At 39.8% G+C, this 19,016-nt stretch overlaps 1 protein-coding gene across 3 annotated transcripts in view; it reads left to right on the forward strand.

Annotated features, from left to right (window-relative positions):
* Positions 1–19,016, forward strand: part of DOCK8 (dedicator of cytokinesis 8) — a 316,592-nt gene that overhangs the window by 289,455 nt on the left and 8,121 nt on the right. For all 3 annotated transcript variants that reach the window (XM_027839563.1, XM_027839565.1, XM_027839564.1), the window contains 3 exons: positions 1,280–1,516; positions 3,311–3,454; positions 4,668–4,774. In XM_027839563.1, the coding sequence (XP_027695364.1) occupies positions 1,280–1,516; positions 3,311–3,454; positions 4,668–4,774 (488 nt within the window). The remainder of the gene's footprint in view (positions 1–1,279; positions 1,517–3,310; positions 3,455–4,667; positions 4,775–19,016) is intronic.

Below are 19,016 nucleotides of genomic sequence, written 5' to 3' on the forward strand. Positions count from 1 at the left end.
TCTTTCTTTCTTTCTTTCTTTCTTTCTTTCTTTCTTTCTTTCTTTCTTTCTCTCTTACCATGTATACTAAAAGGACATTCTAGATTGTATGCACTGTCAGACTCAATGAGATAGTTTTACTAAATTGCTTTTTCTTGCTTTTTTACTCTTTATCACAAGGAATGACTTTTTGGGATGGGGAGGAGGTTGAAGAATATTAAGCAGCTTTGGAGTTGGAGTCAAGAAGACTTGGGTTCAGATCCCAATTTAAATATTTATCAGCTGTGTGGCCCTAAGCAAGTGACTTACATTCTCTAAGCTTCAGTTTCCTCATCTGTAAAACTAGGGGATTGGGCTCAATGACCTATAAAGTTCCTTTCAGCTCTAATTCTGTGGCCCTATGCTATGATATTTTGGAAATGCACATGACCTGAAACAAAAGAAATGCATGTGGTGTGGTGAGACAAAGGGAAATTTTTTTTCACTTTGCCTGGGTTTTCAATAATTCTTCCCAATAACTTGAAATATAAATCCAAAAAACAAAACAATGACCCACCAGTTGGGGATGCACAATTTACCATCCTGTCTGATTTTTCTATTCCTTGACTAACATCATGTTGCTGTTATTTAGTCATTTCAGTCATGGCTGACTCTTAGTGACCCCATTTGAGGTTTTCTTAGCAAAGATCCTGGAGTTACTTGCCATTTCCTTCTCCAGCTCATTTTATAGATGAGAAAACTGAGGCAGGCAGGGTGAAGTGACTTGCCCAAGGTCACACAGCTAGTATCTGAGGACAGATTTGAACTCAGGCCCACCTCTCCGTCCACTGTGCCACCTAGATACCCTATGAAGACTAACATCATAATGACCCTGTATCTGGGAACAGCAAACCCAAGTTTCCTGAAGAGTTGTCCTACTAATGTTATCAGTCAAATTTTAAAAATAAAAGCATTAGTAGGAGATTTAGTAGGAACTTATTTTAAAATTTCAAATGTATTGAGTTTTTAATTTCCCTAGAGATTAATTTAAGGCCTAAATTTTAATTAAAATTTCTTTGGTGAAAATTTTAAAAAGAAAGACATTTCTGAATAAGAAAACTTTGACTTTGGAGTGGGGAGGGGTCCTGGAGAGGAGTTGAATTCCCTCTTGATGCCATCATTACCACAGCCTCAGTGGAGTCAAAGAGATCCAGTTGTTTGATGTGTCCCAGCATGTCTTTTCCCTTCCTTCGTCATGATTTGTTTCTGTGGTTGGAAAATGAGGCTCATTTCCTCCCTCCTCTTCCCTCCCTTCCCTTAGGCCTACATACAAATCACTTTTGTGGAGCCATATTTTGATGAGTATGAGATGAAAGACAGGGTAACCTACTTTGAGAAGAACTTCAACCTCCGAAGATTCATGTACACAACGCCCTTTACCCTGGAGGGACGGCCCCGGGGTGAGCTGAATGAGCAATACAGGAGGAACACCATCCTGACCACCATGCATGCCTTCCCCTACATCAAGACCAGAATCAGAGTCATCCAAAAGGAAGAGGTAATGTCACCAGGAAAGGACTACAATTTGGGGGAATGAAGCTGTTGAAAACTTGGAAGTGGAATTGGAGGAGGACTGCCGAAGGAACTCCTAGAAAAGGGATCTAAATTAGAGTTTGGTCTCTCTAGATCATAAGGCAATGAAAATAGAAAGAAGGGAGCCTTTGCAAATTCCTACCTGGAAATACTTTTACTCCAAAAGTGGAGTGAGTGTCCAGATTCAGTCAGACAGCTGCTCTCTGCCCCTATTTTATGTAAATTCCTATGGGTAATTCTGGAATTAGTATTGTTATTTATTGGCAATAACAAACCTATATTGGGCAGCTACTATATATGCCTTATTGATTTTTTTAATTGCCGTTGTAACACTTGATAGAGGGAGTTTCCTTATCTAGGAATTCTATACCAATGAAATAACAAGTCCAGTCCTGATGCTGGTTTAACAGGTATTGAACAGTAGGACCATTGTAGGCCAGGACAAATGATGAAGACCTATTTGATTCTGGACCAGGCTCTCTTGACACTCTGACCTTCCCTTCTATCACGATAGCCACAACTTTACAGAGAGGATGGTTATACTAAACGATGATAGGTGTACCACTAAAACCCTATTGACTAGAAATTTACCTTCAAGTTGGGTTGAAAGAACCACTTTCTACGATACCAAAAAAGAGTATTAGATGTCAGAGGCCTGGTAATAATAACCAGAGCTGACATTTACATAGACTTTTAAGTTTTTCCAAAGTACTCATTTCATTACATCACCTCTTGTGATCCTCATAACAGCCCTTAATTCTCCCAGTTGCAAATGGAATACTATGCCCCCATAATGGAAATGCAACTGGAATAGAAATAAGATTCACGTAAAGCAATCTTTCCTCATTCAGATTGTCTCGAAATTCTTCTAACCATTTCTTCTTTGCCCTGTGCCCATGGATCTAATCACCCTATTTGTCCCCCATCTCTAATTCCGCCCAGTATTTGTATTAGTAAGAGTCTGCCAGCCTCAGAGCCAAGAAGGCCTGGGTTCAGTTCCTACCTCTGACATATCTTGGCTGTGTAAACCAGAAGTCATTTAATTTTTCAGTGACCTTATTTAAGTAGTTGATAAGGTACAGGTTACCTGCGTTGGTAGAAGGAGTTTCCTCATTTAGCTGCTCCCTGTAGCAATGAAATAAGAAGTCCAGTCCCTATGCTTATAGTATATGCCATATTGGCATGGCATAGTGGCCTTTGGAGCCATGAAGACTCAGTTCAAGCTCTGCCTCTGACATATCTAAACTAGATTAGATTAGATTACAGTTATTCCTTCCACATCATGATTTTCCCCATTGTGGTTTTGATATATCATGGGTTGGCATAAGAAATTAAATGGGAATTTGGGGAGAGTTTTGCAGAAACCACAGACAACGGAAAAAGTTTAGAAACTCAGAAATGTATACAATGCATGTGTAATACTGTAAACACCTCATAAAAGAAAAAGAAAAAAAATCATACTTCTCTGGTACAAAGAGAGGGCCAAAAAATTTTGTACAAGTTTTCCAGATCGAGGGGTGCCATGCCCCTAACCCCAGTAATGTGGAAGGGATAACTGTAGATTAGATTAGTTTAACCTTCCAAGACTCTAAATTGCAAAGGAACTGATAACCTGCATTGATAGAGGGAATTTCCTTAACCAAGAGTTCCCTATACCAATGAAATCCTGTGTCTCATAGCTGTCTCTGTCCCTGTCTCTATTTGTTAGGAACAGATGATGACTTCCTCCCATTTTTGTTTTTTGGGTTTTTTTTTTCAGTTTGTGCTGACCCCAATTGAAGTTGCCATTGAAGACATGAAGAAAAAGACCCTAGAGTTGGCCGTGGCCGTCAACCAGGAGCCACCAGATGCCAAGATGCTTCAGATGGTGTTACAAGGCTCTGTGGGGGCCACTGTGAATCAGGTAAAAGAGCCACTGGAATGAAAGGAAGTGCAATCTCACTTTCTCCTTGAATTGCAGTCCTATCCTCTTTCTCTGTCTTATCTATGTGGCCCAAACCACAGAGGAAACTGTTAAACTTAAGTCAGACATTCGCAGAGTTCAGAAGAGCCCAAGGAAGTTTTTCCTATCTTCTTTGCCTCTGCTTTCATGTAACCATCCAACGGAGAAAAAAATCCGAAAGATGAGTTGTCTGGGTAAGCAGAAAACTGCCTTTACAACTCTTAACAGTATCGATTTAGGGATGAAATAAAGGTCATCTTTGAGGTCATCTGGTCCAACATTTCATTTAACATATAAAGGTTTGAAAGGGTAAGTGACTTGCCCGGGGATCATACAGTAAATATCTGGGCCAAGCGTTGAACCGAGATCTTGTCTCCAATATGGCAATCTCCATGCTACAGGATTTGGGATCCAGACTGGACCTGACATGGGGACCCTCTCTGACCCAGACTGTGCCTGTGGGAGGATTCCTTATAGATGAGTTGTTTGTTTATAGAGACTGACTCTCACCTATGGAGAGACGAGAGAGAGAAGGGTGAAGGCCTCATTTAGCCGAAATTCCAGGATTCCTGTTACTGTATATGGCCGCCCTCCCAGCTAAACTCAAGATGGAGCCATAACTAGAAATTCTTTTGCTTCAGCGGGGAAAGGGCAGCACAGACAAGAGTCTGACTATAGGTGCAGTCATGCTGGGGGTAGGAGAAGGTCCTGGAAGAAGGGCGCCACGGCTCTGAGACCCTACAGGTCACAGCATCGTAGTTGCAGAGCTGGTCTGGACCTCAGAGGTCATCTAGCCCTTCATTTTACAATGAGAAAACTTGGATTGGGGAAGTTAAATGATTTGTCCCGGGTCCCATCGGCAATTGTCAGAGATGGGATTTGAGCCTAGGGCCTCTGACTCCAGAGTCCTGTGTCTCCTTTTATCCCCCCCACCCGCCTTGGTTTGGCTCCTGAGCGGGGCAGGAGAACACCCAGGGATTGAACGTGCGGTAGAGGTCAGTGGAGGTTACTCCTCGGTGTGTTTTCAACGCCACTGAAATCACAGGTCTGGATAAAAAATTAATCACTCTGTGAATCAAAATTTTGAGCCAAATAAATCATTTTTTTTTTTAAATGTTGAGGAAATTTGTTTTCTTTTAAGTGAAACATTAATGTATTTTCTTGTTTCTGTCAGGGACCACTAGAGGTAGCCCAAGTGTTCTTGGCCGAAATTCCAGCTGACCCAAAACTTTACCGGCATCACAACAAGTTGCGATTGTGTTTTAAAGAATTCATAATGCGGTAAGTAAGAGGGGAAATGGCTGGGGATTCAGTAGCTCAAAGCTAATCAAAGCGATGGCAGGACTCCTAGAATTCTACGTTGATGCATTAGCATTCCAGAACTTGTTGGTATTATAGCTGCCATGGCAACTTTATGACCCTGAGCAGTTCAATTACCTTCCCTGGGACTCAGTTTTCTCCCTGCCTTAAGTGTAACCCCCACTCCAGCACATCCACCACTCAGGTATCAAATTAATCTTGCCAAAGCACAGATCTAAACCATACCATCCCCCAACACGATAAACATCCATGGCTCCTTATCACTTCCATAATCAAATATAAAATTCTCAGTACGGCCCTTAAAGCCTGTCATAACCTGACCCCCTCCTCTCCTTCTAGTCTTGTTATGCCTTACTCTCCCCCAAATACTCTGGAATCCAGTAACACCAGCCTCATTGCTGTTCCTAAAACAGAACTCCATCTTCCTACTCTGGACATTTTCACTGGCTGCCCCCCTCCCTGGAATGCTCTTTCTCCTCATCTCTTACTTCCTGGCTTCCCTGGCTTCCTTCAAGTCCAAGCTAAAACTCTACCTTCTCTGAGAAACCTTTACCCATCCCTTTAATTCTAGTGCTGTCCCTCTGTTGATTATTTCCAAGTTCATTCTGCATATATCTTGTTTGTAACTAATTGTTTGCATATTGTCTCCCTATTAGACTGTGAGTTTCTTGAGACCAGGAACCCTCTCTTGCTTTTCTTTGTATGTCCAGCTCTTAGGACAGTGCTTGACACATAGTAGGCACTTTTAATAGTATGAGGCATAGTAGGTGCTTATTGAATGCTTGTTGGTTATAAAATGAGGGGGTTGGATTTAGATGTCCTCTGAGGACCCTTCTAACTCTAAATCTATGATCTTATGACTCATAAATCTCAAATTTCTGTGCTTAGACCTTTTCTCCATTTACTCTTTCCCTTGGCATTTTCTTCTACTGGCTTTAGTCATCACCTCTATATGGATGTTTCTCTTCAGGCCCAGTCTCTCCTCTCAACTCCTGTCTTCCATTTCCAACTGCACTCTGCAAACTTCCATGGGGACATGCTCCCAGTACTTCAAATCCAATGTGTCCAAAATTGGAATCATCTTCTTCATCAAGATACATTCCTCCTCATCACTTCCCCACTTCTGTACATGGCACCACCATCTTCAGAGTCATCTTTCACTCTTCTCTGTTGTCAAATCCTATCAATCCTATCTCATAATATCAATTATCATTGTCATTATTACCATTCCCACCTGTTCCCTTTCTCCCTGCTCACGCTGTCTCCTATGTCAGACTTTCTAGAATCTTTCATAATGACCTTCTAAGCAGATTCTCTCCCAAAGTTCTTCCTTCTCTAATCCATCCTTTCTGTTGCTGCCAAAGTCATTTTCCTAACGCACAGCCTTTGTCACACTCAAAAACTTTTCATGGCTCCTCTTTGCCTAGTGAATAATAGACTCCTTAGGTTGGCATTCAAGGCTTCTCACAATCTCATTCTAATCTACCTTTCCAGCCTCATTTAATACTCTTCTCCTTCATGCACAAGAGCCCCATTGGATCATTCATTGACTGGGCCCCAGTTTCATTCTGCCTTCTCTGCATCCACACATTCGCATGCACAGTTCCATATCTTTGCTTGTTGAAATGTTTTTCCTCCTACAAAGCTCAATTCATGTATAACATGAACTTCCTTCCCTAATTCTCACACCCTAACTAGAAGTGATCTTTCCCTCCTTGAATCTCTAGACCATTCTGTTTGACCTTGTTTTTTCATAGTCTACATTATCTTATAGTTACTTGTGGTCATGGCAACTAAATCTTTCCTATTTTCTAAAGGGAAGAGGCTGTGTCAATTTTTCTTTATAGCCTTGGTGCATAGGACAGAATCTTAAACTTAGATTTGACAAATGTTTATTGAACTGAATTGAATTGGTGCTCCAATATGGGGCCAAAAGAACAAAAAATGTGAATAGAGTCAGAAATGGAAAGTAATGAAATTATTTTCTGTTTTTCTCATTTGCAAAGTAAAACTTTATTTAAAACATCTCCTAGTGGAACAGAACTGCAAGGCGGTTAACACTGTTGCCAACAAACATTTCTTGGATGACTACCCCACACAAATAAATCATTGAGTGAGACTTTAAGGATCAAAAGAATTGTGGTCTAGCTGAGGAGATAGCCAATATATGTAAAAGGATAAATAGTTGCTGTGAAAGTGTGTGATTTATGCTAAATGACAACTGCAGACAGTAATGGCCAAAGCAGTTCAGAGAAAGGGAAGGTCACTTGGGGATGGGGGCAGTCAGAAGGAGGAAATGGAGTTTGAGTTGACTCTAAGACATCATGTATCTTTTCTAGGCCGAGACCAGGTTGGTTGAAGGAAAAGAACCATGTAGAGCAATAGTGAAAGACAAGTTTGGAGAGAAAGCAATGTAGTAAATAGGTATGGAGCTGTTATTTAAAATGACAATTCTCAGACTCTGATGTTTACTTTACTCAGAAGTTAACCTTGATTCTCTCTACCAATTGCAAAATCTGAAAATCCCATGTTCCAAGGCTGTGAGATCATACCAAGGCCTCAGCCCATCATAATAACAGCTTACGTGGATATAGAACTCTAAATGTCATTCCGCTTTGATCTGTATGACCTTCTGAGAGAGGCAGAGAGATGATTATTCCCAATTTATGTAGGAAGAACACAAGTCTAAGAACAATTAAGAGACTTGTCCTGGGATTACACAGCTAATAAATTGAAGAAGGAGGATTCAAACCCAGGTCTTCTGACTCCTAGTCCTATACCAATACTGTCCCTATTGAATTTATGGTTAGGGGAACAGGAAAAGGGACTTTCCGCAGGTTTCTGAGGGCATTTTCCTTCAATAAAGAGTCAGCACCAGGATTGTAATGACAAAGTTGCTTCACTGCACATAGAGGTCCAAAAGACTGTTTCCTCAAAATCTAGCTTACCATTAGAAGAGTACCTTTTACATAGCGCCTGTTGTACCTGCCTTCCAGCCATAATGACAGCAATTCACATAGAAAAGTAGCCTGCATATTCCTGCCTACTGCTGACTGAGCTGCTGTACCCACTTGATTTTTGCTGCTGGAGTGCATTGTGCCACCATGATGCAGGGGTTGCCTAGTAACCTGACCTTCATATTTTCTTTCCCCAAGGGCATAATTGTTCTTTCTCTTCATCTGCCTGTTGTTTCTGTTTCCTTTTACCAGTTCTCCCTCCAGAAAGAAAATCTACATTTAACCAACCCCACTGGATAGTTCACAGAACTGTTTTCTCAGATTCTAGGAAAAGGAATTTTGTTACATGTTTCATCTGTGCCTGGTAATGGGCTGTTTGTCCTCCTCCAAAGACCAGCCTAGGGCACTTTGGAAAAGCTTGTCACTAAAAGTTTGACCACCAGGTGTTCAATAGTTTTGGCCACAGCAATTCTCAAAGACAGTTTGCTAAAACCCCAAGTTGTGATGACCTACATTGGTGGAAGGAGCTGTCATCACTCCAGTATTTTAAGTGTATGTAGGATGACTTTCTATCTAATGTGTTCATAAAAGTCAAAGAGAGTTCTAAGTAAAGGAGGGACCACATTTAGTCAATCATGTTCAAGTTAGTGGCTTTTAATGAACAGTGTTGTTAGGTTTACCCTATTTTTGGGAAAGGTTGAAAATTTTACACATAGATATGTCTATTCCTCATTGGTGTACCATGTTATGTAGTGAGAGAGGGTCACCTTTGGAGTTGATTAGAATTAGATTCAATTGCTGAGATCCTGGGTGAGAAAGTTAACTTTTCAGTGCCCCAGCCAACTCCCTGAACTGATGAGTTAAGGATGAGTTGCAGATCTGCATCAGTGAAGGGAGTTACCATACCAGGAGTTCTTTACTTTGCTAAAATCACACATAGGTCTGAACACCTCCGCCCCCAAAAAAGGTGTTTTCTTCCACACAACTTTCCTTTTAGAATTTTTAATATTATTAACTTACTATTTATCAAAAATACTTTAACATATAAAAAACAAAGGGTTCTATATGAATTTGTGAATGTCTGTTAGGTACAATTTGTTTTGAAAAATGTATGTTAAATTTAGCAAACAAAATTGCCACATTTATATGTGTACTTAGTTTTGTTTTTCTGCATATGCATTCTATTTAAATACTTTATTGATTCTTTTTTTGTTTTAGTATCTCTTTCACTACACACTAATTTACCCTCTCAGACCCTTCTCCTCACCATATTAGAAGTCCTCCCTTATAATAAATATATTTAAGAAAGAAATCAATATATTGAGCATGTCTAAAAATGAAAGACTCACTCTGCATCTCTTTACCAAGAGGCAGAAGGCATATTTTGTCACTAGTTTTTTGTTGCTGGTTTGTTTTTTTTTAAGTAATGGTGGGTCACTGTGTTTATCAATTCTGAGATCTTTTTTTTTCATTTTTTAAAAGTCTTTCAATGTTGTTTTCCTGCTTTTCCTTTATATTTGTGTGATCATCATGTAAGTTGTTTTCCTGTTTCTGCTCATTTCACTCTTCCTTGGTTTATACAAGTCTTCCCAAGTTTCTCTAAATTCTTCATAGTTACTATTTCTCATGGTATAATAATTTTTATAATATAATGTTTACCATTCTCAAATTGATGGACCTTTTCTTTGTTTCAAGTTGTTTCCTACAACAAAAAAAATGCATTGATACAAATATTTTTGTACATGTGAGTCTTTTCCCAATTTTTCATCTCCTTAGTATATGCCTGGAAGTGATATTGCCAGCTTAATGGGTTCTATATCACTTTCCAGTGAATGAATTCATGAAAGTAAAATACTATAGTCATACAGCTTTCAGATTTTCCAAGCAAAAACAATGTTGCCTTCTACAAAGATTTTGCCAATAAATACATAAGTTTATAGCATCATAGATTTAGAACTGGAAAGGACCTTAAAAATTATCTAGTCTAACCTTCTCCAGTTTTTTTTGTTGTTGTTGTTCTTTTTTTTTTAATAGATTTTATTGATGTCTTTTGTTTTTTATCACCCCCTATATCCTTCCCCATGCCTCTTCCCAGAAACTCATCCTTTATAACCAAAATAAATAAAACAAATACAAAAAAATCAGCAAAACTAATCAGTAATTTGATATTCCATTCATTTTATCATTCTCATGGACCTCTGCACAAGAGCAAGGGAGGTATCTTTTTATATCTTTTCTTTGGGGCTAAGCTTGGTCATTATGATTTTGTAACATTTACTTTCAACAAGCATTTCATGGTAGTTATTCTTTTTTTTTTTTCTGGTGAGGCATTTGGGGTTAAGTGACTTGCCCAGAGCCACACAGCTAGTGAGTGTTATGTGTCTGAGGCTGGATTTGAACCCAGGCCCTCCTGACTCCAAGGCCAGTGCTGATTATTCTTTCCATTTACATTATTCTGTCATTGTGTATACTGTTTTCTTGGCTCTGCTTACTTCACTTTGCATCAGTTCTTACGAGTCTTCCCATGCTTACCTATATTCATCATATTCTTCTTTTCTTACGGCACAGTAATACACCATTACGTTCACATACCATAGTTGTTTAGTTATTTTGGGAAATGCCTTCAATCAACAGGCATTTATTTTGATCCCAGTTCTTTGCCACTACAAAAAGTGTTTCTATAAACATTTGAGTGGATATAAGATCTTTCTTTTTGCCCTCTTGGATATGGCTAACAGTGGACTCTCTGGGTCAAAGGATATATATGGTCATTTAAAATACTTTTTTTTGCATAATTCCAAATTGATTTCCAAAATAATTATATCAATTCACAGTTCCACCAAACAATGCATTTTTTTATACAATTTCTCCAACATTGACTATTCCCATCTTTTGGCATCTCCATTCCCTTCATTTTACAGATGAAGAAACTAACACCCATATAAATTTTGTTCAGTCATGTTCAACTCTTCATAACCCTGGTGTACCATACTGTCCATGGGGTTTTCTTGGCAAAGATATTAGAGTGGTTTGTCATATCCTTCTCAAGCTAGTAAGTGTCTAAGGCTGGATTTGAACTCAGGTCTTCCTGACTCCAGGCCTTTCTCCACTGAGCCACATAGCTGCCTAAGATCATACAATTACTAAGAGTCTGAGGCTAGATTTGAACCTAGGCCTTTCTGACTCTCAAGTCCAGCACCCTATTCATTAGGACATGCCACAGTTAAGGGCTTAAGATCATGCAGGTATTAAGTAGCAAAACTGGAATTTGAACCCAGGTCTTTGGACTCTAAATCCAGTGCTTTTCCCACTACCCCATGTGATCTTCTGTGTGATTCTGAAATTCAAATGTGAGTGCTGGTTTTTGATGATGAAAGCGAGCAGTAGAAATGTGAGCATAGCAATCTGGCCCATGCTATAGGAGCCCTACAAGAGGGAAGAAGCCTTTCCAGGTAGACAGTGTGAAGGAAGTTGTAGACTCAAAAGTCCTGGCACCAGTCCTGCCACATTTGCCAAGCTGCTGCTTGTATCCTCTACCACTATTTCCTGAGATAAGTGAAACGCTTCTAACTTTTCAGATGCCAAGATGGAATAGAAACAACATTCTTTCTTTCTCCTTCTCCTCCGATTAGCCCCAGACTGTTATTAGATAACTGTAATAAAAGGAGCCAGTTGCATTTACACTGAAATAGAAATAGTTTCTTTTTTTTTAATATATATTTATTTACAATTTATATTTGTTATTGCTTTTTTTACAAGTCTTTTTTTAAAGTATATCTCAACACAACCACCACGGCTATTAGGCCCTTCCTTGTCAAGTAAAACCAAGTGACATTGACAGTGTATACAGTATTCCCTACCAAGAGTCCCCATTCTCTCTGTTAATGATAATAATAATAATAATAATAATGATGATGATGATGATGATGTCAATGATGATGATGATAGTGAACATTTATATAGCACCTACTATGTGGCCATTTGTTGTTTTTTAGTTGTTTCAGTCATATCCGACTCTTCGTGACCCCATATGGGGTATTCTTGGCAAAGAAACTGGAGTGGTTTGCCATTTCCTTCTCCAGCTCATTTTATAGTTGAAGAAACTGAGGCAAACAGAGGGTCAGTGACTTACCCAGGGTCACACAGGCAGTAAGTGTCTGAAGCCAAATTTTGAACTCAGTTCATCTGACTCCAGGTCCAGCACTCTATCCATTGCACCACCCAGCTGATATGTAAGAAAACATGGTTCAGCATCTGTTGAAAGGGAAGTTTTAACATTAAGCAACAGAAGCACAGACATGGGAACATCTATTGAATTTTTCAGTTGTGTCTAACTCTTCATGACCTCATTTGGGATTTTCTTGGCAAAGATATTGGAGTGGTTTGCCATTTCCTCCTCCAGTTCATTTTATAGATGAGGCAAACAGGGTTAATTCCCTTGCCCAGGGTCACACAGCTAGTAAGTATCTGAGACCAGATTTGAACTCAGGAAGATGAGTCTTCCTGACTCCAGGCCTTGCGCTCTATCTTATCATAGGGGAAGCAGTGCGGTTCAGCAAGAAAAGAACTGGCAAGACAACTAGGCCTCAAATTCTACTTTTGTCACTTACTAGTGAGGTGATTTAAGCATGTTACATAACTGATCCTTAGTTTCCTCATCTGTAAAGTGAAGAGGTTGAATTTGATGGCCTCTGAGACCCCTTCCAGCTATACTGATCTATAATCATAGGATCTTTTGAATTTTAGGCTCAGACAATTTATGAAGGGGAGGTGGTGTGGCCCAGTATCTCTGAAGTCAGAGGATCTGGGTTCAAATCCTGCCTCCAACCCTTACTGCTTGTTTGACCTTGAATAATTCAATGAAATCCCATGGGTCTCAGTTCTCTCATCTGTAAAATGAGGAGGTTGGTTTAGATGGCCTCTGGGGGCCCTATAGGCTCCTGAGGCCTAGATCTTTGAGCCAATGAACATCAAAGGTCCCTTTTACCTCTATACCTATGATTCTACGTTCCATAAACCGAGCAGGTTCAACTAGATGCTCTCTAGGGCTGCAAGAGGGTGTAGTGGAGAGAGTACCGAGGATTGAGTTAGGAAGACCTGAGTTTGAATCATGCCTCAGACACGACTAGCTGTGTGATCCTGAGTCACTTCACTGCTCTCAATCTATTTATCCATCTGTAAAATGGAGTTGATCATAGGATTATTGCAAGAATCAAATAGCATGTATTCTTTTTTTTGCAAACCTTAAAGCACTATATAAATGTTGGCTATCATTATAATAAGCAGCTCACTTCCAGCTCTAAATCTATGATCTTAAGATATCAGATGATCAAGAAGTGATGAACTGGTTTTTTTCCCCCTAACTGGAGTCAGGGTCAGTCAAAGAGAAGGAGTAAGAATTTTCTTATAGTAGTCCAAAGAAATGTGTAGTATTTGTATTAAAAGCAACTGGAGAGAGCAGGTCTGCATGGCTAATAGTAAATGCAAGCGTCTTTGTCCCTTAAACATAAAGGGCATGCAGGACTTGGGGCACCTCATCCAAGTGAAGTATGACCTCTGTTACGCTGCCAATGTCAGTGAGACCTATAACAACGGACAGAGCTGAGCCAAGCCATGAAAGCGACAACAGCCTAGGGAACCTTTCAAACCATGTATTGGGGCTCTTACCCATCCTCCTTCCCTCACCTCAAGGCCTTAAAAGGATGAGCATGATTTGTAGTTGTTCAGTCATTTTCCAGTCGTGTCCAACTCTCTGTGACCCCATTTGGGATTTTCTTGACAGAGATACTAGAATGGTTTGCCATTTCTGTCTCCAGCTCATTTTACAGATGAGGAAACTGAGGCAAAGAGGGTTAATTGGCTTGCCCACAATCGGTTGGTTGGTTGGTTGTTATCCTTCTTTCTCACTATGTTAGAGTCAAGTTATAATGTGTCCAACTGTGACTCATCAGACCCGATATGAGCTTGGAATGCTCTAGTAAGTGTCTGAGGCTAGATTTGAACTCATGAAGATGAGGTTTCCTGACTCTAGGCTGGTGCTTTATCCACTGCACCAACTAACTGCCCCTAAGCCTGATCATCTCTGGTTATAGTTTGATTCTGCCTTCTTTCCCTTCTCATCTATTTACCCTTTCTGATTTCCTTCGTATTCAGGGATATATATCCCTGTTGGCACAAGTTTAGAGGAAAGAGTGCCATGTTTGGAGTCAGAAAACTTCAGTTCAAATCTCATCTCTGATACTTTCCGCCTAAGTGAGCTTGAGCAAGGTGCTCAAACTCCCCGGGTCTGAGTTTCATCTTAAAAAATGGGAGGGGGGCATTATTTGATGATCTCTAAAGAGTCCTCCAGCTCTCAGCTATGCTCCTATGATCATTTCTCTAGAAGAAAAAATCTAATTCAGTTCAGTTAGAGGGGAGGGGATTAGATAGAGGAGGAGAAGGAAAAAATAATCTCTGAAGCCAAGTCTAAAGAATTCTATGATATCACAGATTCCCTCATACTTGGGAGATCCATGATTCTGTGAATCCCACGAAGATTATCCTTAACCCAGAGTTGGAAATGCTAGTGTTTAGGGTTACAAAGAGTTTTGCATGTATTGTCTCGTAATTTCTCACAGTACACCTGTTAGGTTGCTATTATTGTCCCCATTTTGCAGATGAGGAAACTGAGGCTGGGAAAGTTTAAATCATTTGCCTATGGTCACATAACTAGTGAGTCTCTGAGACAGGATTCAAACTCAGGTCATCCTGACTCCAAGTCCAGAGCTATATCCACTAATTGAAGTTAAGGTAAATCTAATGATAATTAGGCAATAACCATTGTAATAATAACTCAGATGTGTATAGCATTTTAAGATTTAGACAATGCTTTCCTCACAATGACTCCATAAGGTAGGCAGTATAAGTATTTTTAACTCCATTTTACAGATAAGGAAAATGAGACTCCAGCACCATGTGTCTCCATGGTTAGATAACTAGTGTCAGACCAAAATCGAATCTTAGGCCAGTTGATTCTAAATCAAGTGCCTTTTGGACCACATCTGCTAGTTCTGAAAATGCTATTGTGAAAAAATATCCCTCTTTTCTATTTATGTTGTATATCAGAAGCCCTTAGAAATAGCCACATCAAGTTTCCTAGTACCGTATGTGAAATACCAGGATCCCTCCTTGAAAGCTTTCAGAGCAGACACCTTCCAATGTCTAGCCTCAGCCTCAGCCTGCAGTGCCTTCCCCTGCCATGTCAAAGGCTTCTCAATAAAGGAACTGAACTTGCTAAATCTGGCATTAAGGACCCTGTGCCCCTGACCATAGACATTGGGGGAAGGATTCTACTGCTCTGTATTAGCACAGATTCCCCTAAAGAGCAAGTAAGAAAAGGAAAAAAAAATATCAATTAAGCCTGTGTCCCAGACACTTTCTTCTCTGCCCTATCTAACAACTTTAGAGACTTAAATCTCAGTAGCCTGCCTTTCTGGCTCCCTCCCATTATAGGACAATGCAGTATTTATGGATTTCATCATTATCAGAGATGGTTGAAACACATTCCCTTGAAAATGGGAGTGGCTTCTATTGTATTCTGTCTTACTTCTCAATTGATTACAAATGTATCAAATAAAGATGATTTTTAAAAATGATGACTTCTACTCATGATGGAAAATGCTGTTCACACCTAGAAAAAGAACTATGGAATCTGAATGCAGATTGGAGCATATTATTTGCTCTCTCTCTTTTTTTTAATTTTTGTTTCTTCTTTCTCATGGTTTCTCCCATTGGTTCTAATTTTTCTTTACAATGTGACAATTGTAAAAATAAGTTTTAATATGAATGTGTATGTAGAGACTATATCAAATTGCATGCCATCTTGGGGTAGGGGGAGAGGAGGGATGGGGAAAAATTTGGAACAAAAAATCTTATGGAAGTGAATGTTGAAAACTAAAAATAAATAAATATTTTTAAATGATGATTTTAGTTAGGTACAAGGCCATCCTCCAAAATAGGGAAGGGTCAGAAGTTGTTGTCAAGGATGTCACTATCACTGCCCTTTTGCAGTAGCATCCTCATAGCCAAGGACCTTGGGTAGTTTGCACACAGATCTGGTACATCAGACCCTCCCAGGTACACACAAGAGGGAGGGACACAGGTAAAAGGACTTGGGAGCCTCGGGCCTGCAGAGCTGTGCTATTCTGCTGTCAAGATGTTTCACTTGAGTTTCTCTCCCTCAGTCTTCCTCAATGCAACCCAAGTATCATAGGCCACCATCTAACTAACACACCAGCTCAGAAGTGTTGTCGCTCCCTGCTTTCATCTGCTGCCTGCAGACATTGGGAAGTAATCAAAAATGACTCAAATAAGAAAAATTTGACAATGAGCACCAACTGCTGAGTGGAATTTGGACTTAAGAAAAGGAAACTTGATAAAGAAGTGATAAACAAAATCCAAGGGAACAAATCGCTACCAAACTGGGATTCAGAGGGCTAGGAGAACAGTATTAACTTAATACCAAGGGGTCATACCTGGCACCTAGAAGGAAATGAAGAATATTCCCAAGAGCCAGGCTGAAGAATGAGCCAGCAAGTGTCTAGAAGGACCCTCAACAGTGAGAAAGAATATATATCTGCATGTATATGTAGGCAATACATATATAGGCAGCTATGTGGCACAGTGGATAGAACACTGGCCCTGAAGTCAGGAGGACTTGAGTTCAAATCCAGTCTCAGACACTTATTAGCTATGTGATCCTGGTCAAGTCACTTAACCCCGTTTACTTCAATTTCCTCATCTGTAAAATGAACTGGAGAAGGAAATGTCAAACCACTACAGTATCTCTGCCAAGAAAATCCCAAATGGGGTCACAATGAGTCAACAACATATATACATATATGTGCATATATATATATATTAAACATGTATGCACACGCATATGAAATGAACCCTCTGGAGTTCACGCGTTGGGATAAGCCACATTAAAAAAATAAGCATTTTCTGGTGTTTTTTTTAAAAGACTGAGCCAGAAAATTTATAGATAAAATAGAGAAAGAGCTATAATGCCTGATTGTTACTTTAATACCTATATGTCTGGTCTAACTAAAGAGACCTCCAATCTATAGTTTGCCTTGTAGACACAGTATGGCATAGCGGATAGAGAGATGGCTTTGGCGCCACAAAGCCCAAGGTTCAAACCTTGTCTCTGACATACTGTTTCTAAAACTAAAAGCTGGAGAGAAGTGCTGACTTGCATTGGTATAAGGAGCTCCTTGGAACTCCATACTCCCAATGTAATCACAAGTCCAGTCCCGATAGAGTTTGTAGCCCATTAGAACTTCTGTCAAGATACACAAAACACTAGGCCGGGCATCAGTATATCTGGGTTCTCCACTTGGCTCTGGCACTAACAACTGTAAGTAAGTGACCTTTTTTTCTGGCACTCAATTTACCTATATATAAAATGAAGGCATTGAATTAGATAATCTTAAAGGTCTCTTCCAATGAGCTCCTAGAAGACAGGGACTATATCATGCCTTTCTTTGTATTTCCAGTGCTCACCACAGTGCCAGGGACTTGGTAGTGTTAAATAACTGCTAGTTTGGTTGTTTTTTAAATGTTATTAATATCTTCTATTTGTTGTTGTTGAATTGTTTCAGTTGTGTCCGACTCTTTGTGACCTCCTTTGGGGTTTTCTTGGCAAAGATACCGGAGTGGTTTGACATTCTTTCTCCAGCTCATTTTACAGATGAGGAAACTGAGGCAAACAGGGTTAAATGACTCGCCCTAGTCTAGTAAGTATCTAGGGCCAGATTTTAACTCACAAAGATAAATCTTCCTGATTCCAGGCCTGACATTCTATCCACTGTGCCACATAGCTGCCCATATCTTCTATTATTGTATCATTTTAGTTTCTAAATTATCCCTTCCCTACCCAGCAAGCTACCTCTGGTAACAAAGAATACAAATAATAAAAGGAACAAAAGCCTTCAGCAACACCAACCAATCCCATCAACCAAGTCTGAAGGTATCTGAAATGTTCCACTCCTGTAGCCCCCCACCTTTGTAAGCAAGGGTGGAAGGTACATTTTCTCACTTCTTCCTCAAGGCCATAGCTCTGCTGTTCTTGTGAACTCCCTAACTTGCTGAAGACATGCCAAGACAAAACAGCAGTCAAAGTGGGATACTAGGGAGACATAAAGAAGGCTGCTATCCCTAGGTTACCATCTTTGAAGGAGAAACTCTTTACCCCTTGGATGGCAGCAATGGTAACATAAGGAAGCCTTCTATTAAATACTCTCTGACTTTAATTCATCACATCTTCTCTCCTTTCTATTCTTTTCAAGTTCAGTTTCTTTATTAATAAATATATTTATTTTTAGTTTTCAACATTTACTTATACAAGATTTTGAGTTCCAAATTTTCACCCCATCTCACCCTTCCCCCCACCCCAAGATGGCATGCATTCTGAATACCCCTTCTCCTAGTTTGCCTTCCCTTCTATCTCTCCCCCCTCTTCTTTTATCCCCTTCCCCTTCTATTTTCCTGTAGGGCAGGATAAATTTCTGTACCCCACTTCTTGTATTTCTTATTTCCCAGTTGCATGTGAAAACATTTTTTTTAAACATGTGTTTTTAAAACTTTGGGTTCCAAATTTTCTCCCTTCCTCCCTCCCCACCCACCCTCATTGAAAAGGCAAGCAACTCAACATAGGTTATACATGTGCAGTTATGCAAAACACTTCCATAGTAGACATGCTGTGAAAAACTAACTCTATTTCCCTTAAACCTATCCTGCCCCCCTCATTTATTCTATTCTTTCTTTTGACCCTGTCCCTCCTCAGAAGTATTTGCTTCTGATTATCCCCTTTCCCAATCTGCCCTACTCTCTATCATCCCCCTACTCTCTTGTCCTCTTCCCCCCCATTTTCCTGTAGAGTAAGACAGATTTCCATTCCCAAATGAGTGTGTAAGTTATTCCCTCCTTAAGTCAAATCCTATGAGAATAAGATTCACTCATTCCCTCTCACCTTCCCCCATTTTCCCTCCACTGTAGGAGCCTTTTCTTTTCTGTTTTTTTGTGAGATAATTTACCCTGTTCTACCTTTCCCTTTCTCCTTCTCCTAGTATAATCCTCTCTCATCCCTTAATTTAATTCTCCAGATATGACCCCTTCATCTTCAACTCATCCTGTGCCCTCTATCTGTCTATCTATCTGTCTATCTATCTATCTATCTATCTATCTATCTATCTATCTATCTATCT

Source organism: Vombatus ursinus, unplaced genomic scaffold (assembly GCF_900497805.2).
Source record: "Vombatus ursinus unplaced genomic scaffold, bare-nosed wombat genome assembly UNPS02014832.1, whole genome shotgun sequence".
Taxonomy (NCBI): domain Eukaryota; kingdom Metazoa; phylum Chordata; class Mammalia; order Diprotodontia; family Vombatidae; genus Vombatus; species Vombatus ursinus.